This window comes from Cyprinodon tularosa, unplaced genomic scaffold (genome assembly GCF_016077235.1).
Source record: "Cyprinodon tularosa strain WSP-4 unplaced genomic scaffold, ASM1607723v1 ctg1189, whole genome shotgun sequence".
Classification (NCBI taxonomy): domain Eukaryota; kingdom Metazoa; phylum Chordata; class Actinopteri; order Cyprinodontiformes; family Cyprinodontidae; genus Cyprinodon; species Cyprinodon tularosa.
Window position 1 is genome coordinate 10,203 of NW_024037991.1, and position 26,067 is coordinate 36,269.

The 26,067-nt window shown below is 45.4% G+C and overlaps 1 protein-coding gene across 1 annotated transcript in view; it reads right to left on the bottom strand.

Annotated features, from left to right (window-relative positions):
- Positions 1–835: 835 nt before the first annotated feature.
- LOC119772051 (retinoic acid receptor beta-like) overlaps positions 836–26,067 on the bottom strand; it is a 92,606-nt gene continuing 67,374 nt past the window's right edge. The window contains exons 5-8 of the mRNA XM_038268324.1: positions 19,372–19,548; positions 7,091–7,295; positions 4,051–4,209; positions 836–3,947 (exon numbers count right to left, since the gene is read on the bottom strand). Of these exons, the coding sequence (XP_038124252.1) occupies positions 3,595–3,947; positions 4,051–4,209; positions 7,091–7,295; positions 19,372–19,548 (894 nt within the window). The 3' untranslated portion in view covers positions 836–3,594. The remainder of the gene's footprint in view (positions 3,948–4,050; positions 4,210–7,090; positions 7,296–19,371; positions 19,549–26,067) is intronic.

The following is a 26,067-nucleotide window of genomic DNA, read 5'->3' on the forward strand; positions in this document are numbered from 1 at the left end:
GGAAGCCCAAATCTAGTACTGCTCTGCTAAGCCTGAAGCTAGATGCTTAGCCTCACATGAACTCTGCTAACCCACAGTCTCCAGTCCCAGTCAAGATTCCAGTGAACCAGCCCCTGACCCATTCCAGTCCCAGTGCTTTACCATGTGTGTCTGAACTTTTATTAAACATTTTGAACTTTTTCCCTGCCTCCTCTGTGTGTGTTCTGCATCTTGGGCTTGCCTCTGTTTACCCATCATGACAAGAGGAACCCCAGAGGAACCATAGAGGAACTCGATAGGACCTACAGTGGAACCCCAGAGGAACCATAAAGGAACTACAGAGGAACCATAGAGGAACTACGGAGGAACCACAGAGGAACCACCCATGATCATAACAGAACCAATAAAAGCAAATAAAATGGAACCACTATAGAACCTCTATAGAACGTCCTTTGAACCTCTGTGGAACCTCCGTAGAACCTCTAAAGAACATCTATAGGATCTCTGTGGAACTTCTAAAGAACCTCTTTAGAACCTATGTGGAAACAGCAGGAGCATCAGAGGAGCATCAGGAGCTGAAGGATTGTTTCTGTCGCCTGAAGCTAATCCTGAGGTCAAAGGTCACAGCGTGCTGCTTTGAAGGAGCTACAGGAACCATCTGATCCTGCTTCTCTCTTCTCAAACAGCTGATTGGCTGAATGTTGGACCACAGCTTCCAGAGCAAACATGGACCGTACCTCCTGACCGGGTCGGCCCAGTTCTGCCTCCTGACCGGGTCGGTCCAGTTCTGCCCTGCATGAGCTTCTGCCATCAGTGTCTGAAATCTTTACTAGATCAGTTCATCTTTCCACTGAGCACATTCAGAAGAAGTCGTGGAGGAAGCGCTCCTCCGTTCCGCTGTGAAAGTTTAGAAGACAAAGACACAAAAACCAACAGATGTCCCTTAGTCTCTCAGCAGGAGAGCGAGACAGAGACATTCAAACAATCAGAAACAGAAAGCTGGAGCGGCTCTGGTTCCCTGATGATATGGACGTCTGAGGATGGATGGGATGCTGAGGAGGTTTCTGTGCCTCTGAGACCCAGAACCTGCTGCTGGTTGCTGACTCACCTCAAACAGACGAACTGGAATGACTCAGCAGAGAAAATCCACCTCAAACAGGAAGAACCCAGATGTTCCAGGATGAAGCTTCATCCAGAGCTGAACACAGGGAGGCAGCAGCTCTGGTCTTCTGAGGCAGGAAGCATCTTACCTGCTTTTAGCCTCCTACAGGCTGTAACACAGCTCTGCCCCTCCTACACCTGTTGCTTCTCTCTGCTAATTGCTATTGTTTGTTCTTCCAACGGTATGTCTGCTGGAGCAACCTGACTGAGCTAGCTAGCATTAGCTCGCTGAACAGGAGGAGGCAGGAAGCTGTAGCTTTTCCCCTGCTGTTCCAGTTCGGCTTTTAGCCGACGGCTCCTCTGAGCTCAGAGATCTGGGACCAAATCAGCAACAAGCAGTGAAGTTCTGGGTCCCTAAAGGGCAGAGGAACTTCCTGCTCTGGTTCAGTTTGACCTTGGCTGTGGAGAAGGATCTCCTCATGCCTCCGTTCCCAGGAATCTCCTTCTCCACCAGCAGGTAGCGCTCACGGCCAGGTCAGGAGAGAAGGCAGACAGATGGAGAGGACTCGCCGATCTGAGCCCACAATGTGCTTTCTGCTTCACTACAATCAGCGTGTGTCACGACTGCACTGCTTCAAACAAGACACTTGATGAGGGGAGGAGGAGGGAGCAGAGCGCTGCTCATAAGGCCACAGCAGAGCCCACGCAGCCCTGGATACGCCTCCTCCAGGCCGGCAGCTGGAGGAGGCTTTAGGGGGAGGCAGCGGGAGGAGGTTGAACAGCCTGGAGAGTTGGAAGAACTTCCTGCAGGTTGAAACCATGATCAAACTAATGGAATTGCCTAAACTCCCCTTATTGGTTCCTTTTATGATAAGAAGAGAAGAGGCCTCATCATGGACCAGTAAATCCACTGGTTACCAGCATTCAATGTTTTTCTGCTTCATAAAGTCGTTAGAAACTCTAAAGGCCAATCAGTGGAACCGGCAGCAAGTTCTGCCAAGAAGGACTTTGTTTGGAGTCACTTCCTGGAGAGAGTCTAATCTTCAGCAGATAACAGGAAGGCTGAGGTTTATGCTCTTCAGCTTAAACTGGTCTATCAGGGAAGGTGTTGATGTGGGGAACCAAGGTTGTCTAGAGGAACTCCCAGGGCTGTTTCCAAACAGCTGGCCTGATGAGTGAGTCTCAGAGGCTCCGCCTTTGAGCTTCCCTCAGTAGAACAGAACGAAGCGAAGATGCATTCTGCCACCGTGGATTAAAAGTCACTCATGTTTAAGAAATACAGACAGACTCTGTGCGAAAACATTTACATCCTTTTTAAAAAAGAACTTCTGCTTTAAACCTTCAAAATTGTTTTTAACACGAACAACAAGCACCATGAAATTCACCCCGGGAACCAAGCCCCGCCCACAGCGTGGTATGTACAGTGGAGGCGCAGAAACACAGACACCGTTAGCAAACTCCCGTCATGCAGACAACAAGAGAGGAGATGGAGAGGAGACCTGAGGAGCAGGATGTGCTGTGGTTCAGGGGGGTGTTCTGGTCCTCCTATAGCCCCCGACCAGAGGACCCCACCTGGAAATGACCTTTAACACAAAGCTCCTCTGCTTTGGGGCCTCCATGATGTCAGACCTCACAGACGCAGGGAATCAGTGAGTGGACAGAAGAAGAAGGTCATGATACACCCGGCAAAAAGAAGGAATGAGGAGTCAGCTCCTCCTCCAGGAGTCAGTTCCTCCTCCAGGAGTCAGTTCCTCCTTCAGGAGTCAGCGCCTCCTCCAGGAGTCAGCTCCTTCTCCAGAAGTCAGTTCCTCCTTAAGGAGTCAGCTCCTCCTCCAGGAGTCAGCTCCTCCTCCAGAAGTCAGTTCCTCCTTAAGGAGTCAGCTCCTCCTCCAGGAGTCAGTTCCTCCTTAAGGAGTCAGCTCCTCCTCCAGAAGTCAGTTCCTCCTTAAGGAGTCAGCTCCTCCTTCAGGAGTCAGATCCTCCTCCAGGAGTCAGCTCCTCCATCCAGGAAGAGTTGGCTACTCCTCCAGGAAGAGGTGGGTCCTCCTCCAGTAGGAGGTGGGTCCTCCTTCAGGAGTCAGATCCTCCTCCAGGAGTCAGCTCCTCCATCCAGGAAGAGTTGGCTACTCCTCCAGGAAGAGGTGGGTCCTCCTCCAGTAGGAGGTGGGTCCTACTTCAGGAGTCAGCTCCTCCTCCAGGAGTCAGCTTCTCCTTCAGGAGTCAGATCCTCCTCCAGGAGTCAGCTCCTCCTCCAGGAAGAGTTGGCTACTCCTCCAGGAAGAGGTGGGTCCTCCTCCAGTAGGAGGTGGGTCCTCCTCCAGGGGTCAGCTCCTCCTTCAGGAGTCAGATCCTCCTCCAGGAGTCGGTTCCTCCACCAGGAAGAGTCAGCTCCTCCTCTAGGAGTCAGATCCTCCTCCAGGTGTTAGCTCCTCCTGGAGGAGGAGCCCAGGAGTGAGCTCCTCCTCCAGGCTGAACTGTTTGTGCAAAGGAACAGGAGCGGCGCCCTGCTGCCTCCTACGGCCCGCTGCTGGACGGAGAAGATGAGACGTCCTCAGGGTCAGATGACTCTGGGGACTCCAATACAGCGCTGTCCTTGGTGCTGGAACTATCCTTGGTGCAGGAGCTGTCCTTAGTGCTGGAGCTGTCCTTGGTGCAGGAGCTGTCCTTGGTCCCGGAACTACCCTTGGTGCTGGACCTGTCCTTGGTACTGGAGCTGTCCTTGGTGCTGAAGCTGTCCTCAGCCTCAGCAGATGTGCTGCTGTTGCTGCTCTGACCATCTTGACCCTCTGAGTTTTCCAGCATCTCTTGGATGAGAGGTGGCATGGAACCTGGAATCTCCATCTTCAGAGAGATGACCCGCTCAGCTCCTGAAGAACAATGACAACGATGTTGATGAGGCTCACTCAGACTGAAGCTTAAACCAATCACGATTTTACTGATTAGAACCACAACAGACGATGTCTTTCCTACCTTTAGCACTGATGCTGCGCAGGTCCGTGATCTTCATCAGGGTCTTGGGGAACATGTGGGGTTTGCTTGGCCGCCGCTTTCTCACGTAAATCTTTAGAGCCTCGAGTAGCGGCTCCTGGAGCTCGTCTACCTTGGAAGGCTCCTCCAGGTCCTGGCGGTCTACAGACAACAACATCTCAGATTATTTTAAGCAGAAAACTGAGCTACACACCAAGTGGCCGGTGGAGATGGCAGAACATTTGCTACAACATGGCTCCCGGCATCAGTTAGTGGATGCAGAGGGTAAACGGTGAACTTCAGGAAGGAAAAAGACAGCATTAAACTCAGTGGATGTTTGGGGCTTTAAGGTGACGCCCTGCCTTCATCTTCATCATTTTGATTCAAGCCTCAGTGACCCCCATGAAATCTCATCTATCCCCTAAAAAACATGAGCAGCCACCCCACCCCACCCCACCCCCGCACCTCCAATACCATCCCTCGCCCCAGCTTTAGAATATTAGCGGCTTATTTGCACAGCGACAGCAAGTGCTCTTTTTTAGCTAATGATTGCGGTGCCTTCTATTGGGAAAGCCATCTGATGTAGAGGACTGTTCAGAAGTGCAGCGATGCAAATGGCGCAATCAGGGCAAACAGAAGGGAACAGGAAGACTTGTGACAGCTAATCAGAGGCTCCTTGAACTGGGAGCATCTCTGGAGGATCTGGTGGATCCAGAGACGCTGGAACCATTGCTCAGCTTATTATCAATAAAGCACCGTGATTGGCTCGGTTAAGTCCAGCTCTGCCATGTTGAACTGAACAGATCTTTAATTGGCAAACATAGATGCTGAATATGGAACATCAAAGATATTTTACACAGAAACCAATCATTGTTCTACTTTTATTGATTCAGTCATAACATCTTTTACATTTATCAGTTATTTGATTCTGATGACTCAATACAGAAATACAAAGCTGATAAAAATATGGTAGCATGAATACAGCCTTTTTATGAATCCAATCTCTTTATATAAAATATAAACCTGAATCTAACACTTTTATCTTATCATCCAACTAAACTAGAAATTGGTCTAATTTCTTCTCTTCATCATCCAATAAGAATCGTTCCTTATTTTAGAAAGATGTTGTTTCTGCTCAACATCAGGTTCCTTATTGGAACTGGTTGTTAATCATCTTAATTGAAAAAAAAGGAAACTATCAGTTAAATGCTTCCCAGATAATATGATGAAAGAAATAAGAGGAAAATTTTTACAGCGTATTCAGAAAGTCAGAGACTTAACCTTCTCTGTTGGTGAACAAAACCCTGAGGATGCTTTTCCTTTTTTGTAGTCTTGCTCCTTTTATAACAAACTCTGGAAAGACGTCTTGTTTTGAACAACATCTTTCTCTTTGCTTTGACCATCATGCTTGGTTTCATCAACTTTCATTCAGTAAAGATAAAGATATTTTAAATAGTTATTCTCATATATGAACCGAAAGGCTGAAACAATAAACAGGAACCTCTTTTTTTCTGGTTTTAAAGAGTTTTCAGACGATATTTAATAACAACTAAATACTCTGTTGTGTCAAAGGAACCATGTGATCCTATAGGCCTTTTCTTTAGTGGAAGCTAAAGAAAAGCAGATATAGTAAGTTCAAAGGTTGCCGGTCTTAATCTTTATTTCAGTTTGAGCTTCATCACTGCAGACATGACCCCAGTGATGAAGGTTTCTGTCCTCATCTTCTCAGATTAAATGCATGGTTTTATCAGTAGTGCAGCGACATGTTAGCATAAAGTAATCATTGAGTCAGAGCCTTTTTCCATCAGTCTAATAAACAGGATGGTGAGGGAAGCTAATACCGAGGTAAGTCAGCAGGGGGCAGTGTGTACTTTCTAATGTTGGACCTGCTGTCAGAGCACAGGTCTTCTTTTCTTTTCATGGATTATGCAAGAGCCTGTAATGTTTGTGTGGACTGAACTGATGGAGAACCCAGCAGCGACGGTAGCAACGCCCCAAACAAGGTGTGTGTGTGTGTGTGCGTGTGTGTGTCTGTGTGTGTGTGTGGGGGGGGTGTTGGGCTTAAGGTAGTAAGGAGAGCCAGACATGGGAAATGACCAAAACGGAACGACTGAGCACCCAGAGATGGAGCTATTCATGCTGCTGTTCGCCATGTTATAGAGCTGTGGATTCCAGCTCTGCTCCGTCCACAGCAGGCTGCAGCTTCGCTCTGACATAAATCACCTCACCGAGGGAGAAGAGGAGAACCAGGAAACACTCCGGCCCTATCATCCTCCAATCAGGAGCAAATGATGTCACTAGGCTCCACTAGTTAAACTTGGTCTCAGACTGAACTGAACTGACAGGTGGGATGAAGAAAGTTCCCAGTAGTCACCATTTAGGAGACCTTTATACCACACTTCCTTTCTCTTCTTTTGGCTCCTCCTTCTTCTTCTTTGACTATTCTAGCTGATGTACATGTATCCACTCTGAGATCAATAAAGTCAATCAATCAATCAATCAATCAATCAATCAATCAATAAAGTCAATCAATCAATCAATCAATCAATCAATCAATCAATCAATCAATCAATCAATAAAGTCAATCAATCAATCAATCAATCAATCATACTGGTTCCAGAGGTCTGCAACCTTCCTCCTGATCTGCTGGGTTAGCTAATGGCTAACTTATAAGGAAGGCGCCTGTTCGTTTCTGGGCTGCCTACGGGAGGAACGATGAGACAAAAGTTAAACAACAACCTGATTCATGCGAACCGATGAGCTAAATGCTTCCTGCTCTGAGTGATGGACCAACGGTTTCTGCAGGTTTTGCTTCAGAGCTGAAGAGCAAAGAGACAAACAGCTGGTTTTATTCAGGTCCAGAAATTTCTCTAAGCTGAAAGTTCTGCTTGGTTCTACCTGAACCTTTCTAAGCAAAGGCACATGGAGGGTGCTGCTGCAGCTGATTGGGTACTGCAGTTGGTCAGGACTATATTTTAATCATGTGGGAAACCAACCATGAAGCTACCAGGAAAGCTCAGAAATAGAGTTGTGGTTCACAAACCTCCGGAGATGAGACAGATGGCGCTGAGGAGACCCGTCTCTGTGTCGTCCATCTCAATGGGCAGCAGCTGGTTGGCAAATGTGAACACCAGGTCAGTGAGCGGGCCGAAGCCAGCGTTGTGCATCTGTGTCCGGTTGAGGGTCAGTCCGTCTGAGAAGGTCATGGTGTCCTGATCAGGAGTGTACCTGGTGCAGATGCGTAGAATCTGAAGGCAGAGGACAGAACAGAGGGATCTGGTCAGAGGAACGGATGCAAAACATGACCATTTGTTTTCAGTTTGCTCTGCAGGCTCGTTTCCACAGCCTGCCTCCAAACATAGAAATAATAACAAATTCAACTTTCTACAATAATCAGCAGGCTAAACAAAGTGGTTCACAATCCAATACAAAGAAACATGATACACATATTTAAACTGAGTTAGAGATGGATGAAAAAGGGACTAACAAGCTTCAAGAGACAACAGACTGGATGCATCAGAACCAGAGAGACTGGATGCATCAGAACCAGAGAGACTGGATGCATCAGAACCAAAGAGACTGGATGCATCAGAACCAGAGAGACTGGATGCATCAGAACCAGAGAGACTAGAGGTATCAGAACCAGAGAGACTGGATGCATCAGAACCAGAGAGACTGGATGCATCAGAACCAGAGAGACTAGAGGCATCAGAACCAGAGAGACTGGATGCATCAGAACCAGAGAGACTGGATGCATCAGAACCAGAGAGACTGGATGCATCTGAACCAGAGAGACTAGAGGCATCAGAACCAGAGAGACTGGATGCATCAGAACCAAAGAGACTGGATGCATCAGAACCAGAGAGACTAGAGGCATCAGAACCAGAGAGACTGGATGCATCAGAACCAGAGAGACTAGAGGCATCAGAACCAGAGAGACTGGATGCATCAGAACCAAAGAGACTGGATGCATCAGAACCAGAGAGACTAGAGGCATCAGAACCAGAGAGACTGGATGCATCAGAACCAGAGAGACTGGATGCATCAGAACCAGAGAGACTAGAGGCATCAGAACCAGAGAGACTAGAGGCATCAGAACCAGAGAGACTGGATGCATCAGAACCAGAGAGACTGGATGCATCAGAACCAGAGAGACTGGATGCATCAGAACCAGAGAGACTAGAGGCATCAGAACCAGAGAGACTGGAGGCATCAGAACCAGAGAGACTAGAGGCATCAGAACCAGAGAGACTGGAGGCATCAGAACCAGAGAGACTGGATGCATCAGAACCAGAGAGACTGGATGCATCAGAACCAGAGAGACTAGAGGCATCAGAACCAGAGAGACTGGAGGCATCAGAACCAGAGAGACTAGAGGCATCAGAACCAGAGAGACTGGAGGCATCAGAACCAGAGAGACTGGATGCATCAGAACCAGAGAGACTGGATGCATCAGAACCAGAGAGACTGGATGCATCAGAACCAGAGAGACTGGATGCATCAGAACCAGAGAGACTAGAGGCATCAGAACCAGAGAGACTGGATGCATCAGAACCAGAGACTGGATGCATCAGAACCAGAGAGACTAGAGGTATCAGAACCAGAGGCATCCGAACCAGAGAGACTGGATGCATCAGAACCAGAGAGACTGGATGCATCAGAACCAGAGAGACTGGAGGCATCAGAACCAGAGAGACTAGAGGCATCAGAACCAGAGAGACTGGAGGCATCAGAACCAGAGAGACTAGAGGCATCAGAACCAGAACCAGAGCATTTCCCCTCAGCTTCCCGATGCTCCACGTCTCTTGGGGATGGGGCGGCTTTGATGATTTAAAAAAGGGCCATGCTCTGTGTGTTGTTGCTGTTGTTCAAGAGGTTATTTTAAAATTTTGCAATGAAATAATAATTTAGTTAATAGATAAATAATTGAATCCAGATGAATACATGAAATAATTCACCATAACTGCGGGTTTGACGATGCCAGGCTGGTTAGAAAACTGCAGGAATACTGATATTAGAAAAGCTTCAGCTCTGCCAGAAACAATCAAAACAAAAATGCTCTCAGTTTTATGGAGATTCAATTATTGAGGATTATTAAACTCAGAGCAACACAGATGAACTTTATTTAGGAATAATGCAGATTAAGCCCAAATAAGCTTATCTACAGTCTATTTGTTTTTATAAATCACCCGATCATGTCTGTGTCTCCGTCTGTTTTGATCAGTTTCTCTCCTTTAAAACATAAAATAGCATCCATCTATTTGATCATTTTTAATCCCTCTCCAATGTTTCAATATCCGACCGTAACCAACCCTGTTTTACAGCCGATCCTTTAGAAATCAAGTAACTGGGAAAGTTGGCGAGCGACGTAGTCCACCTACTCTTACAATCAGAAAGCCACCCTGTGACCTTCCGCTGACCCCTAATGAGGCACCTAGCAGCAGCGTGGGCCTGTGATTGTGGACGCTGAGCCCACAGCAGCCTTTGAAGCCGTTTGAGTGGGCTGCCTCTGACAGTGAGTGGCAGGCATGGCGGCAACATGAAACAGAATAAAACATGGCTGCTGGCGGCGAGTCTCACCGGCTGGCTGGCCAGGCCTGCTCCCAGTCACGCTCCAGCTCTGCCCCACTCACACACTCATCCATACGTGCCGCGTTTGATCAGAGCGCAGCGGCCGCGTCCTTCACCACAGAAACGTGTTGGTGAGCAGACGATGATGATGATGGCTGAGCAACAGCCACAAAGTCATCACAGTCGGCCTTCAACTTCTCAACCCTGCTTTGCTGCTGGTTCCCTCCTCCACGGTTTTATCATATCAGCCGAGCAGGACCGCTCCGTACTTCCTGCCACAACCGCCCATCAACACGGCGCCGCCTGGACAGCAGAACCAGCGCGGGACGATGTTCTTCTCATGTTCCACCAGCAGTTCATCCAGATTCACTTTACTTTTTTGGTTCAATCTTCCTGAATAATTTATAAATCTAATCAACCATTAACCTTTGACCCCATTGGTCAAGTTCCAAACCAGTCAGAACCAGTAAACTTAAAGGAACCAGTCTGACTGCAGAGGTTCTGTTTCTGGTTCCTTAGAGAACCTCTGAGAACAACCAGCAACATGGAGACCTAATCCATTTCCCTACTGATCTGCTCCCAACTAACACTAGAAACTTTGTACAAACTCAAGCTTCCTTTTTATTTTCTTTATGTAAAAAAAGGACATAAAGACAATTTCAGGTCAAACCTGGAAAGTTTACATAATTTTCTGAAAAAATTAATCCAGTGAAGATCTAGAGTGGTGCAGAATAAAAACCAACCAAAGGTTAGCATTAGCATCAGCACACCTTTCAAACAGTGAGTAATGAGAGAGGGAGACAGCGCCACTCAGTGGCTGGAAGGTTCCGGTTAAATTAACAAACAAACTATAAAACTACCAAATTTCTCTTATAAAAAAAAGACTTTTGGGGAGATTTTAATGTCTGACTAAATCCGAAAATGTATTCATCAGGAAGAAATTTATTCATCAGGATGAACATTCTTCCACAGTTGCTCTGCTTATTTCAATGTCCACCAGTCAAAATCCTTCCCAATCAGTTCTTAGAATGGGAAAGATTAATAGCGAGGGTAAAAAAGCCAGAATAAAGTTTAGAACTTTGGTGGAATGGGCCTTTCCTGTTTACAGGAATACTATCTATCATTCAGCCCAGGTGAGGCCTTTAGTCTGCCTCTGTTCACCATCGTCCATGGCAGCCTGGAGGAACAACAATAAAAGGAATAACAGCCCTTCTTAGTGATTATAAATTACAGGAAGAACAGCAGATCCCAGAGAAGTCCATAACAGGTAGCTTTTTGTAGTCCTTGCAGGAATTGGCTCAAATTTTTAGAATAGGAGATGCATCTAAAATAATGAAGTGGCGTGCCTATGATTCAGATTTTTCACCAAATGAAATTCAACAGTTTCAAATGATGGATCTCAAAAGGATTAACTTCCTATTATTCATTTGCCCACAAAGGGATATTTCAAACTTTTGAAACCTTACAGAAGGACCATGGTCTGGAAAAAGATGATTTCTTTAGGTACCTGCAGGTGAGACATTATTTTAATAAGAATTTTAAAGAGGTGATGAGAAAAATGAGTCAAGTTTCATGAAGGCATTTCTGTCACTAATTAAGCCCAGATCAGCAGCAGAATTGTCTCCAAGTGATGTAATAAAAAAAAAAAAAAAAAGACTTGTGTTGCAAATGAATTTTAGATTGAGGCACAGATACATGCAACCACACAAACACTGAGAATCTAGGAGGCAGTTAAGCTATCAGTCCTGATTTTGGACTGTAGGGGATCCTGGGGTACCCAGAGAGGACCCACACTGCACACAGAGAACATGCTAACTCGAACGGGAATCAAACCTAGAACCTTCTAGCTGCAAGGCAGCAGCGCTACAACCTGCAGCCAACAAGGAAACAATATTTTCTCTCTCTGATCTAAAGATAATCTGGAAGAATTTTCGAGGTAAAAGCATTTAAATGGCCTATAACTGGGGTGGGGGGGGGGGGGGGGGTGTTACTGCATTCATTCATTCATTCATTCATTTATTCATTCATTCTTTCTTTCTTTCATTCATTCATCTATATCTGTGCTCTTCCATTTCCCTTTTCTTTCCAACCCTCTTCAGTCTGTTTCCTTCTCTTTGTTAAAAATATTTTTAGTCTTCTATAGATCTATAGACCATCTATAGACCGTCTATAGACCATCTATAGACCATCTATAGACCATCTATAGACCGATGTATAAACTTAGTCCTGATCTACAGTTATGAGAAGGACTCTTTCCAATGAAATTATGGTCAGAAATCATTTCCTCATTCCAGAAGTTATATGCAAACTTTATGAATAATATTTTGCAGAGACACTATGCTGATATTTTAGCCTTTCTGAACGTGTTGATGACTTGCAGAAAATAAAAAACTGCAATTCGATGAACATCATAATAGAAATAAGATTCTGAAGTGAAACCTGGATTTGCTGCATGTTGAGGTTTATGCTCAGAAAGCAGCGATCTTTTTGCTAGCTGCTAGCCAATTGGAAAGATGGATGACTGCCTCCCTGACTGCTCCACTCATTATTCTCCAGACTCCTCCATCAGACGTCTTGGTTTATGGTGAAATGATGTACGTTCCACTCACAGATAATGACTCTGGCAGCGCTTACTGGAGGCTCTAGAAATGTAGCTGGAACCATTTCATTTGCATGATTTGCATCGGTGAGTTTCACACATTGCAGTTCTGAGATACGGAGCAACTTTCCTGCAGGCCATCAGTTCACATCCAAGCAGCTGATATTCATCTGCACGTAGCTGAAGGATCGGAACACAGACGGGATTTAGCTGCTGTCCTCTTTGCACATCATTCTGTTCATGTTTAAAATATTCCTATTTACTGATTGACCTATTCCTTTTTCTTTGGACGTGTTTGTTGCTGATATTTGGTTTTAAAACCCTTCCAATAGAAGTGTTTGAAATCATATTCAATGAGAAAAACCTGAGGAGTTTTTATCTTATCTCACATTTAGCAGGGATAGCAATGAATGGATCCTGCATAGAAATACATCCTGTAAATAACAATCTAACATTATTAAGAAGAAGATGAAGGCAAGCTTCATGGTGGGATGACCCCAAAATTCTCTCTGTAGGTACCAGATCTGCTCGGGGCCCCGCCCCTTCTTATGACATCATCATACGGCAACTCCACTGGGACAAACTGTATTTACCTATTTCCTAAGGATCAAACCTCCTCTGGAGGTTTAACATATTATTCCATATATTTGCGATTATTTTCCATTTCCTCGGCGATTTAAATCAGCAGAAAGTAGAAAACAATCATCGTCAGTCTGGAAGGAAAGCGCTGCCTTCTGAGACACACTGAGCTCTGCTGTTTAACAACGAGACACTAAAAGGATCCGTTTATTATTATAATGATTAAGATCTGAGGTCAGAGGAGGACTAATCTTAAAAAATGACTTTCATTGAGATTTTAGACGAATAAAACAGTTATTCTACTGGTAGAAGACTAATGGTAGCTGTTGACATAAAGTTAAAAGTAGTGTAGCTTAATGTGGCCAACAGAGCGAGCTAACAGAGGCTAACCTGTTAGCTACAGCTAGCCACAGCGCTACCCAGCTCTTTATATCACGGTCTAACAGTTTGTTCACCAGAAACAGATTTATTCAGTTTTGTTATCGATCAGGTGAAACTTTATCGGTCATTAGACACGCTAACGCTACAGATGCTCCCGACTTGCACACTCATGCTGCCTGATGATGTTATCGTTGTCTGGGCAACCAGTATATTTTACGCCATGTGTCAACGTTCAGCCGATCATGTAGCTGGCAGGAATACTGGCAGGAAGCAGATCTGGTAGCTACATCGTAACCTCCCCGCTCCGTTCCAGACCGCCTGCTCCTCCCATCCTGCTCGCTCCCTGGACTCAGAGGAGAGCCTGCGTGATATTATTAAATTCATTCAGAAATGAACGCTAAAGTTAATATGACATCATTAAAACTCCATCAGAATCAATCACACGTTTCTGCATAAACATTTTCTTTTCCTTGTTGATCTTTGTAATGGAGGATGATGAGGATCATCCATCATTGGTTTGTTCTCTACCTCTAATCTCAGCATCTCTTCATCCAGGCCTGAGATCACAGCCTCTGAGATTCACTCTTGGAAGTTTTGACTGGATTTGATTAAACTTTTAAGCCTCTCGATATATAATAAATATTTTGATGGAGATGAGAAATCTGCTTCCTGGTCTGTTGAAGTACCAATAATTTACATCCAAACATTTAATTATATAGTCTTAGTTTTTGGGAATATATCAGAATTATGCTCTAATCTGTAGTTACCGATCTGTTAATTTTAATCTAACAAACTGGATCTTCTCGACGCTCTTTCTTCTGTTTCGTGCGATTGTGGATCTTGACCTGGCCGGACCGGAGCAGAGCTAGAAATAGTTCAGCTACGTATTTTGATGGTGACGGACAGAGGAGACATAGGTGGACGGTGACGAGCGGAGAAGCAGCGGTGGATGTGGAGCAGCTCTCATTAATCTACATGAAAGACAAGTATTCCGCATGACGTAGGTGAGCGGAGTACTGACGGAGGATGTGGAATCTGGTGATGAAGGTGAGTTGCATGGTGGGCTGAAGGTGGCCTGTACCCTAACCTTAGCCAAAGGCTCATGTCTGTCAGCCCCCTGTGACCCTGATAGACAAGCCATAGAAGATGGAGGAATGTCTTAAGGCAGAGAAAATAGCTGATTATAAACTTTTTACTAAATAATTTCTGCCAAAAGGGATCAATAAAACGGTTACGTTACTTCTGAAACGGTCGTTCCAAAAAGTTCAAATCAATCCTCTGGACTTTGTTTCCAAGTTTGAAGACGTTTCTCTTCCATCCAGGAAGATTTTTCAATTCAAAATGTCAGAAACAGCGTTGAACCCAACAAAGCCTTATTATGGCTTAAAAAACATTCAAACTGAAACGGAAGAACAGGTCCGCCCCACAGGAATGGGGAGTCATTGAGGTCTTTGTTAGCCTGCAATGCCCGATACTGGCCTATGTCTCTGAAAGGGGTCGTTAGAGGGAATTGTTGGCCCGGCTGAATAGGGGAGGTCGTCTTTTCCCCTGTAAAGGGGGTGTGATGATAGCAGCAGGAAATCAACGCTATCGCTGCATTGCAGGTTTCCGAAAGCCTAAATCTGAGTCCCCCCCCCCCATTTAAGGTTGGTTTTTCTTTCTTAACATAGATGGCTTCCTTCACGCCCCTCTCCAACCACCTGTCTTCTTTGTCCATAAGGTGTAGATGTAGCTGCACGCTACATGGGACACTGGAGATCCCATTGCGCAGCCATGCTTCTGTCTGTAAAAATTACCTCTGAACTTGAAATAGGTTGTGGAAAGACGAAGACCCAGTAGTGTGCAGATCTGGTCCAGAGAGAAATCAGTCCTGTTGTTTAGGTGACAGTCTTGTTGAAGATGTTTCCTGACTGTTTCCACTGCCTCTGTTATAGGTATGCAGGTGAAAAGAGAAGGATCATCAAACGATACCAGGGTTTCTTCTGGCGCCATCCTTAAATCTTTGACTTTAATGGCAAAGTCTTTGGAATTTCCTATGTGATGTGGTGTGTTTCCCACCAAGGGGGCTGAGATATTAGTAAGCTGTTAGCAATGTTGTATGTTACTGAGTTAATGCTGCTGACGATGGGTCTGAGTGGTGCTCCTTCCTGGTAAATGTTCATTAAAGCATGGAATGTCCTCCCCTGGATATAATCTAAAGTAAGCTTAAGTCTTATTCTAGTTGTTGAGGTAGTCTGTGATTTTCTCTTTGTAGGCTTTGGTTGGATCTTTTTTCAAAGATTCATACGTGTTGGTGTCACTCACTAGAGTGAGAATTTTGTCCTGGTAGTCAGAAGTGTTCAGGAGCACGGTGCATCTTCCTTTATCTGCCGGTAATATGGTGATGCTTTGGTCCTGGCTGAGGGATGCTATGGCTTTCATTTCCTGTGGTGTGAGATTGGAAGGAGGTGGTTTGGACAGGGTAGCTGTCACTTTCATCCTGAGTTGCTCTGCCTCTCTTTCAGCAAGGTCGTTGTTCCTCATGGCAGCTTCAATGGCAGTGATCAGCTCCATGATGAGCACTTCTTGTGGAAAAATGGCAAAATTAAGGTCTTTACTCAGAACATCCGTCCCTGGCTTTGTCAGCAGTCTGCTCGAAGTTTGTGGACCGTTCTAAAAAGGTCCAACATGTAAAATACCGCAAAATCCTGTCTCTACTTCGTTTGGACCATCTCACCCTCCTTCCTTTTGTTTCTGTGCAACAAATGTTAAATAATCCAGCAAACAGCCTTTTTCCATCTCATTGCTGCAGCTTCATTACTACGGCATGATGCTTCACTGCTAAATAACAGTCAGCAGCGTGCAGACACTGTCATTAACAGTCAGCAGCGCGCAGACACTGTCATTAACAGTCAGCAGCGTGCAGACACTGTCATTAACAGTCAGCAGCGTGCAGACACTGTCATTAACAGTCAGCAGCGCGCAGACACTGTCATTAACAGTCAGCAGCGTGCAGACACTGTCATTAACAGTCAGCAGCGTGCAGACACTGTCATTAACAGTCAGCAGCGTGCAGACACTGTCATTAACAGTCAGCAGCGTGCAGACACTGTCATTAACAGTCAGCAGCGTGCAGACACTGTCATTAACAGTCAGCAGCGCGCAGACACTGTCATTAACAGTCAGCAGCGTGCAGACACTGTCATTAACAGTCAGCAGCGTGCAGACACTGTCATTAACAGTCAGCAGCGTGCAGACACTGTCATTAACAGTCAGCAGCGTGCAGACACTGTCATTAACAGTCAGCAGCGTGCAGACACTGTCATTAACAGTCAGCAGCGTGCAGACACTGTCATTAACAGTCAGCAGCGTGCAGACACTGTCATTAACAGTCAGCAGCGTGCAGACACTGTCATTAACAGTCAGCAGCGTGCAGACACTGTCATTAACAGTCAGCAGCGTGCAGACACTGTCATTAACAGTCAGCAGCGTGCAGACACTGTCATTAACAGTCAGCAGCGTGCAGACACTGTCATTAACAGTCAGCAGCGTGCAGACACTGTCATTAACAGTCAGCAGCGTGCAGACACTGTCATTAACAGTCAGCAGCGTGCAGACACTGTCATTAACAAACAGTCAGCAGCGTGCAGACACTGTCATTAACGGTAGGCAGCGCGCAGACACTGTCATTAACAGTCAGCAGCGTGCAGACACTGTCATTAACAGTCAGCAGCGTGCAGACACTGTCATTAACAGTCAGCAGCGTGCAGACACTGTCATTAACAGTCAGCAGCGTGCAGACACTGTCATTAACAAACAGTCAGCAGCGTGCAGACACTGTCATTAACAGTCAGCAGCGTGCAGACACTGTCATTAACAGTCAGCAGCGTGCAGACACTGTCATTAACAGTCAGCAGCGTGCAGACACTGTCATTAACAGTCAGCAGCGTGCAGACACTGTCATTAACAAACAGTCAGCAGCGTGCAGACACTGTCATTAACGGTCAGCAGCGTGCAGACACTGTCATTAACAGTCAGCAGCGTGCAGACACTGTCATTAACAGTCAGCAGCGTGCAGACACTGTCATTAACAGTCAGCAGCGTGCAGACACTGTCATTAACAGTCAGCAGCGCGCAGACACTGTCATTAACAGTCAGCAGCGCGCAGACACTGTCATTAACAGTCGGCAGCGCGCAGACACTGTCATTAACAGTCAGCAGCGTGCAGACACTGTCATTAACAGTCAGCAGCGTGCAGACACTGTCATTAACAGTCAGCAGCGTGCAGACACTGTCATTAACAGTCAGCAGCGTGCAGACACTGTCATTAACAGTCAGCAGCGTGCAGACACTGTCATTAACAGTCAGCAGCGTGCAGACACTGTCATTAACAGTCAGCAGCGTGCAGACACTGTCATTAACAGTCAGCAGCGTGCAGACACTGTCATTAACAGTCAGCAGCGTGCAGACACTGTCATTAACAGTCAGCAGCGTGCAGACACTGTCATTAACAGTCAGCAGCGTGCAGACACTGTCATTAACAGTCAGCAGCGTGCAGACACTGTCATTAACAGTCAGCAGCGTGCAGACACTGTCATTAACAGTCAGCAGCGTGCAGACACTGTCATTAACAGTCAGCAGCGTGCAGACACTGTCATTAACAGTCAGCAGCGTGCAGACACTGTCATTAACAGTCAGCAGCGTGCAGACACTGTCATTAACAGTCAGCAGCGTGCAGACACTGTCATTAACAGTCGTCAGCGCGCAGACACTGTCATTAACAGTCGGCAGCGTGCAGACACTGTCATTAACAGTCGGCAGCGTGCAGACACTGTCATTAACAGTCGTCAGCGCGCAGACACTGTCATTAACAGTCGGCAGCGTGCAGACACTGTCATTAACAGTCGGCAGCGTGCAGACACTGTCATTAACAGTCAGCAGCGTGCAGACACTGTCATTAACAGTCAGCAGCGTGCAGACAGTTCTCATTGTGACACACAGAACCAGAGGAGATAACCGCCATCGAGGTTGAAATGCCGTTTCTGAGTCTGCTTATCAGCTGACCAGGCCTGTTAGATGATAAATCAGGTTTCCTGGTAGATTTTAGGCGGTAACTCAGTGCAGCATTTGAAGAAATGTAAATATTGTTACAGAGAGAGAGAGAAGGAGGATCCTTCACCTCCAAGGTTGCCTCAGAGCAGCAGAACCGATCCGTCTGCATTAAACGCTGCTGCTGATTTTAAATGTCTCTGAGTGAGTTCCAGACAGATGAAAAATATTTCAGCTTTTACAGAAAGGTTGCATCATTAGACGCCGTTCAGACGCTCGCTGCTCTTTGTCACCGTCATCCTGACAGAATCCTGCAAAGCGGAATAATGGGACTTCCTGACGGAAATGCAAACTGCCGTCAATCAAAAGTTGAATCCTGCAGGTTGGTGAGGGACAGCAGGCGCTGCTAGAGTCATTGTTCCACGCGTCTAATTTAGCTTAGTGTGTTTTTAGGGAAGGGATGATTAGTTTTCCACAAAACAGAGACTCAGAAACAGTCAAAGATATTTCTGTCATCCTAAATCCACTCCAGTCATAAACGTTGTTACAGCAGTTCAGTTATTAAAAATAACCTGCTGGAACATTTGCATTAACTGTCATGAGTCAATTATTAAAACAATAATCAGTTAATCTGGGAATTAAACAGGCGACTGACAGCAGCCATGAAAACTAAAGTAAAACAAATAAAAACATTTTCCATGAAGACGAAATGGGAGTTTATTTTTATGGGTTTATAATGTATTCATGATGCATAATAAATGTTCTAATTTCAAACTACATATTACTATGGTGATGGAAAGCTGCAGTACTGTTACCTGCAGCACAGACGGAGATGCAAACCCCAGTAAATGGTGTCTCTGATAACTCCTGAGGAGACAGTAGTAACCGACAGACCCATCCAGACCAGCAGAGCTTTAGATCTGATAAGTTGATCTCTTACAGAAGATCCTTTAACCTCTACCTGCTTCTTCTCACAGCAATGTTCTTTATGTCCAGTAAGCGTCATGCTGCGGGCCTGATGCTTATAAGCTTGTAACAGAACCTGACTTCAGAAAATGTGAGCTACTCCTTTAATAACTGAGATCTTCAGCGTATATCTCCATTCATACATTAGGATCAGAGGGAACCAGTTTCAGTCGTAACCCACCATCAGCAGCAGAACCCACCAGTATGTCCAGGCAGGCCGCTTTCAGGAGCGTGATCTGATCGGCGATGGTCAGCCCTGTGAAGCCAGGCACTCGTTTGGCAAACTCCACTATCTTGATAATGCACTTGGTGGCCAGCTCGCTGAACTTGTCCCACAGGCCCAGGTCCAGCCTGACGCGGTGATCCGCACTCGACTTCTGCAACACAGCAACAGAGGGAGTCAGGAGAAGCAGCTCGGCTGCTGATGTTCTCAGTGCTGCATGAGTCACAGAGCGGCGGCAGGAATGAGGACCGCGGTGGCAGCGCCATGGAGCTCTGATGGGATGCAGAGACGTCGCTGTGACGGGTGAGAGGATGAGGCTGGGCCTGCTGCGGCTTCACCACCCAGGATGAAGACATGAATGAAATGATCTCTATGCTAAAGTTCAAACCGTATCTTTATAGTTTATTTCATGTTTCAATGTTTTTCTTTGGAAGACGGATTCTTTGTAAATGACATTCATTTCAGAGCCGACTCATTCACTCATTCATTCATTCACCCACTCGTTCATTCACCCACTCATTCATCCACCCATTCATTCACTCACTCATTTATTCATTCATTCGTTCATTCATTCATTCATTCATTCATCGACTCACTCATTCATTCATTCACTCACTCATTCATTCACTCATTCATTCATTCATTGACTCATTCATTCACCCATTAATTCATTCACTCACTCATTCATTTATTCATTCACTCATTCATTCACTCGTTCATTCATTCATTGACTCATTCATTCACCCATTAATTCATTCACTCACTCATTCATTTATTCATTCACTCATTCATTCACTCATTCATTCACTCAATCATTCATTCATTCATTCACTCATTCATTCACCCACTCATTCATTCACTCATTCATTCACTCACTATTCATTCATTTATTCATTCACTCATTTATTCATTCACCCACTCATTCATTCATTCACTCATTCACCCACTCGTTCATTCATTCAATCATTCATTCATTCGTTCACTCATTCAACCATTCATTCATTCATTCATTCACTCATTCATTCATTCATTCACTCATTCACCCACTCGTTCATTCATTCAATCATTCATTCATTCGTTCACTCATTCGACCATTCATTCATTCATTCATTCATTCACTCATTCATTCATTCATTCACTCATTCACCCACTCGTTCATTCATTCACTCATTCACCCACTCAGTCATTCATTCAGGCCTGATTTAAGCTAATTTTTATTTTAGTCTAGTTTTGTGAATTGGTTTTATTTGACTTCTAATTCTGTTTTTAAATGTTTAAACCCTCTTTAAACATTAAGTAGGAATGACAGGAGCGTTTTATGCTGCATGAAGTTATAGAAATATTCATTTCTCATTTTTAAATGTTTTTTTTTTATGGGAGAATCTTTGAGGTGAAAAATGTTATTTAAGGAGTTTGTTTTCAGCGATCTCTGCTCAGGAGAAGAAGCTTAGAGAGAGAAAGTTTCAAGGTGGAAACTTAGAGTTTTCCTTCAGCGTCTGACCGATATCAGGACAAACTAAAGGAGCATGTTAGCATCGAGGTCCAACACACACAGATCAGCTGCTGAACAGCAGCTCCAGCCCAGACAGCAGACGGCTGACATCCCCGCCGCTCTGAGGCAGCCGCCGCTGGCCGCCGTTACACACAGAGACACTGGGAGACACACGGAGACACTGGGAGACACATAGAGACAAAGGGAGACAAAGGGAGCGAACAGACGGTAGGAGAGGAAGAGGTGGTTAAGTTTGACGGGGTTAAGTGAGAAGAACATTAGTGCTGAGTTTATATCAAACACAGTGAGCTGCAGTGGATAAAACAGCACCAACGACGCACATTGGGAGGAAGGAGGTGGAGACGGGTGAGAGCTTAATTCTCCAAAGGGGAGCAGATATTAGAGACACTCATCTCCTTCTGCCCTCCAGCTGAGGAGGCGGAGCCGAATGAAAAGAGGGTGCAGGCCATAACGAGGTGCAACACTTTTCAGACCACCTATAACCCCCCCAGCAGCAATATCCAGTCAGTTACAGCAGTCTGCTAATTCAATAGAGTTAAAAAAGGACGCTGCCAAGGAATCCTAATGTCATTTATCGCAACAAATTAGACGAGTTGCTCCGTTAAAGAAGGCCGGCAGTGAGATGAGCAGCAGGTTGGGGTGCATCACATGCAGAAACGGGTGCAGCCAGAGCCTGAGACAGACGGCCATATCTGCAGGCCGCTTGGCCGTTGGCTGATGCTTTAGTTTGTCTTTGGAAGCACCAGGCTGGGTTTTCATCCCCATCGCTGTCAGCCAGGGGTTTCTCTTTGTGGAGCCGTCTCTGCTAACCCGGCAGTGAACTCCTTAATCACCACAGACTAGGATTTAAATATTTCATCACATAAAGGCAGCTTTAACCTAATCTACACCAAATCCTGTTTCTGCTGAGAAGTCAGACGCTGCATCAGGATCATAATGAGGAACTTTTCACCGCCTGAGAGCCACACTAATTACCACTGATCCAGATTAGAGCCCGACTGTCGCTCCGATAAACAACAAACACCAGCTTAGGAACACCATCATTGGAAAGCAATATTCTCTCCTTTGTTTGACTATTTCCAGCTGCGCCGTTTGGCTCGACGCACGCCGTTTATGTGATGCGGTTAAATGAAAAACACATCTCATAAGAGAGCGATAAGGGTGGAGCGTTGCTACGGCGATTAGGAGCTTTGTGTTTGGATTGAAAAGGGAAAATGGGGTTGGAAGCTAAGGGTGCAGCTGTGCTCTGCAGACTGGCCTACTTTAGCATCGCTAACGCAGCTCTGCCATCAAACCTGCAGTGATTGGCTGAATGGATCGCATCACTGCAGAGTCAGACATTCTCATAAAGGCTGCCGTTGCTTTGGATATTTTCCCATAAACACGCTGCGGGGGTCAGTAGAGCAACCCTGATGACTGACAGCTTTTTCACAAACTAGCATCTTCAAATTAACCCCCACCATCCCACAGGAGAGTTTGGTGTCAATCATCTTTCCCAGCCATCAGCTGTAATCTGGATGTAAACCAGATTAGATGCTTTCAGCTCCGTCACATCGCTGCTGCATCACTTTCAACCCAAACATCAGCTTCCTCACATTTAAAGCCGTCACCTGCAGAGACGGTTAGAGCTGCGTTTCCATGACCTCCATCTTTTTAACACTGTTATACCGAAAGCAGTCAGATTAACTTGAAGTACTGATGGAGCTAAATGCTGGCTCTGCTCGCCAAGCTGCACCACATCTACAGACTCTGCAGTCAGTTAACAAGTTCAGGGATAAATTATCCAAAATAGTCATTGATTTCTCATCAGAAAAATCATTTCATTGAATATTATTTTAGCAAATAATATTTTATTTACCTCTTGGATTAGCATTGTGAATTAATCTGAACACATAGCTTTTGCTCCAAGTTGGTTTAAAGGCTAACTTGACCTCATTCCAAATCCTTTAAAATAAATGTTGCTTCTCAAACCAAAGTGGTGCCATTGATCCTATCGAGCACCGAGCCTTACTAGATCAGATGTCGCCTATGGAACCGGAACTACTCCTCCCTGAAGACACACCCCACTGCCACAGCTTTTAAAAGAGCTTCCTGTTGGCTACCTGTTGCCAGCAGCCGAAGCTATTAATGGCTAGACTCGAGCAGAGACAGGAGAGCTAATCCAGCGTGTCTTACCCGCGACCAAAATCTAATAAATTAGAAAAGATTCCGAAGCGAGGAAAGTTAAATACAAGTTAAAATGATTAAATGTGGTTTATTTAACATAAGATCTCTTTCTTTAAAAAAGTCTGCTAGTTAACTACTTGATTTGTGATAATCCCGTTGATTTATGTTGCCTTACAGAAACTTGACTGCAGCAAGTGTCATGATCACTGCCCTAATAGCTGACTTAATTGTTAATTTCACTCACCTGCCTAACCCTCCCCAGTTACTAATCATCATTCTTTTCATCCACCTGCTCCTGCTGCTTTATTTACGGCTCAGCCCAGATATCGGGGCCAGATCATTGTTTGATTGTTTGTTTGTTTGACTTTATGTCTTTATTTGGAAATCATGGCTGATTTCCAGTGGTTAGAGGGTTTTTTAGTCATGTCTTAGTGTTTCCTGATCATGTCCGGGATCTCATTCACTAAGTATACCCTGTTCCTGTTTTGGCCCAGTGGAGGGAGCCAGTTTAAAAATGGGTGGTTTTTTTCTGATGTCATGTCTTGTCCTGCATCTCAAATACTAAGCCTAGCTTTTTTCCATCTGAACGTTTCTGCCTGAACTCTCTGTTGGACTCATGGAACCCTGAACCTGCCTGTTCCTATTCGGATCGGAATCCCTGGCCAGGCTACGGACTCCTGGATCTCAGAACCGTCCATTTCTGGACTGTTTCCCTGACATGGCTTGGACCTCTAACTGTTCATGTGGGCTGCCCAGACAGGGTCATCATAGTGGGAGATTTTATCATCCATGCTGACATTGAAGGCGATAGCTTAAGAGCAGCCTTTAATGCTATCTTAGACACTATTGGCTTTGTTCAAAATGTGAATAGTCCCACACATTCTCATCTTCATACTTTGGACCTTGTGCTGACATACGGCATAGAATGTGAAGAAATAACAGGATTTCCTCACAACCCTGTCCTCTCTGACTGTCTTGATCTTGGGGCTGATGTCTATTTAACAAGTCTTCAACCAGTCATCAGTACCAGATTATTCAAGTATGTGGTGAGAGTTTTCTAGCTTAACTAAGTGTTTCTGATAGCCTGATCCTGTTCTTGCACTGATCCTCTGAGCCTGCCTATCCCCATAACGATCTGTTTGCCTGAACTGTCTTACGACTTCTGCTGAATTTCTGCCTGTGAACCAAACCTGGAACGGATTCTGTCCTGGATTTCCCTTCAGTACCACTTCTGACTCTGATCTCCTTTCTGTTTACTTTGAAAACTGGGTCCTCTCTTCTGATCCTTGAAACCGGGTCCTTGGAGGATGCAGAGGCTGAAAATTAACGCAACCCACATCGCCTTGGGCATTGTCTGTACCGGCAGCACAATCACTACCAACAGCTCATTTGCGCAACCAGATATAAACCGGGTTGTCCTTAATTTACAGGACAGGGAGAGCCGGTGTCGGTAACAGATCTGCTTGGACGCTGCACACGCTAGTAACGTTATACTATATGACTGGCTGAATATTGCAAAGATGACTTAAAAAACCGTGGGTACAATGATGAGGATAATAACATAACTGTGTGCCGAATCAGGAACATCTATAATGTTAGAATGTCTAATGAGCGATGAAGTTTTATCTGATTGATAACAAAGCTGAAAAGCTTTTATCATTATCTAACTGTTAGATAATGATAAAAGCGGGAAAGCTGGGTATGCCAGCTCCGTTAGCTTATCTGATTACTCACTTCATTCACCTGCCGTTCCCTTCCCCGTTCTATAATTATCATTTATGTTATCCACCTGTTCCTTCTGCTATATATATACGGTTCAGCCCAGCTATTGGGGCCCGATCATTATTCTTGTTTTTTCATGTTTCTTATTCATGTTTGTTTTTTGAGTTTAGTAAAGTCCCTGGTTCATGTCCTGACTCTTGGAGGGTTTGGTGTTTGTCTGCTGTCTGGCTCTTTTCCACTGAGCCCTCAGGTTTTTGGCTCGGCTTGCGAGGGGAGCTCAGGTTCAGGTCCTTCTTCGCGGAGCCCTCAGGTTTTTGGCTCGGAACATGGGCGAGGTCAGTGGCTTCTGGATGGCTACAGTTTTAAGTTTCTGAAGTTATACTGCTACCATGTCTTGTCTCTGTCCCCCTCAACCCCTGAGCCAGCCTGTCTCCATCTGAGCTCACTGCTGGACTCATCGGACTCTAAACCTGCCATCATAATCTGAGGATTCCTGGAACCCTGGATCAGTCGGTTCCTGTATGGATCGGAACCCCTGGTAGGGTTTTGGACTCCTGGATCTCCGAACTGTCTGGTTCTGAACTGTTTCTCTGACCTGGATCTGTCTCCTGCCTGCTCCTGCAGTTGCTGCATTGGGGACACTCTAGTGCTCAGTGCTGCATCTCGTTTGGCAGTCATCAGCCGATCCTGCCTTCCTCAGAAAGGATGGACTGAACTGTTAAACCAGAGTGATGAACAATTCTCTGCCCTCCCGCTGCAGTCACTGCAGGTCCACAGCAGCCAGCATTCCATTCTCTAGGTTTTAATTTCTGTCATTGAACATTTTGAAACTACCCATTGCCTGACTCGCCTGAATGCTGGGTCCATCCTTCCCATTTCATGACAGGCAGAGATGGGAAGTAACGAAGTACAAATACTTCGTTACTGTACTCAAGTAGATTTTTCAGATATTTTTACTTTACTTTACTACTTATTTTCTACTCCTTACATTTTTACACAAATATCTGTACTTTCTGCTCCTTACATTTTAAAAAAGTAAGTAAGTAAGTAAACTTCCATTCATTCCAGAGACGGGGTGCCACCGCTTTAAAGGACCGGTCTCCTCGGCTTTTAAAATGGGTCCGAGGAACCATAAGCAGGTTTTGACCTGAAGACCTTAGGCTACGGACCGACGTATATGGCTGGATCAGACCTGTCATGTAGCCAGGCGCCTGTCCATGAAGGGCCCTGAAGGTAAGGACCAGGATTTTCAAATTTATCCTGGAAGCAACA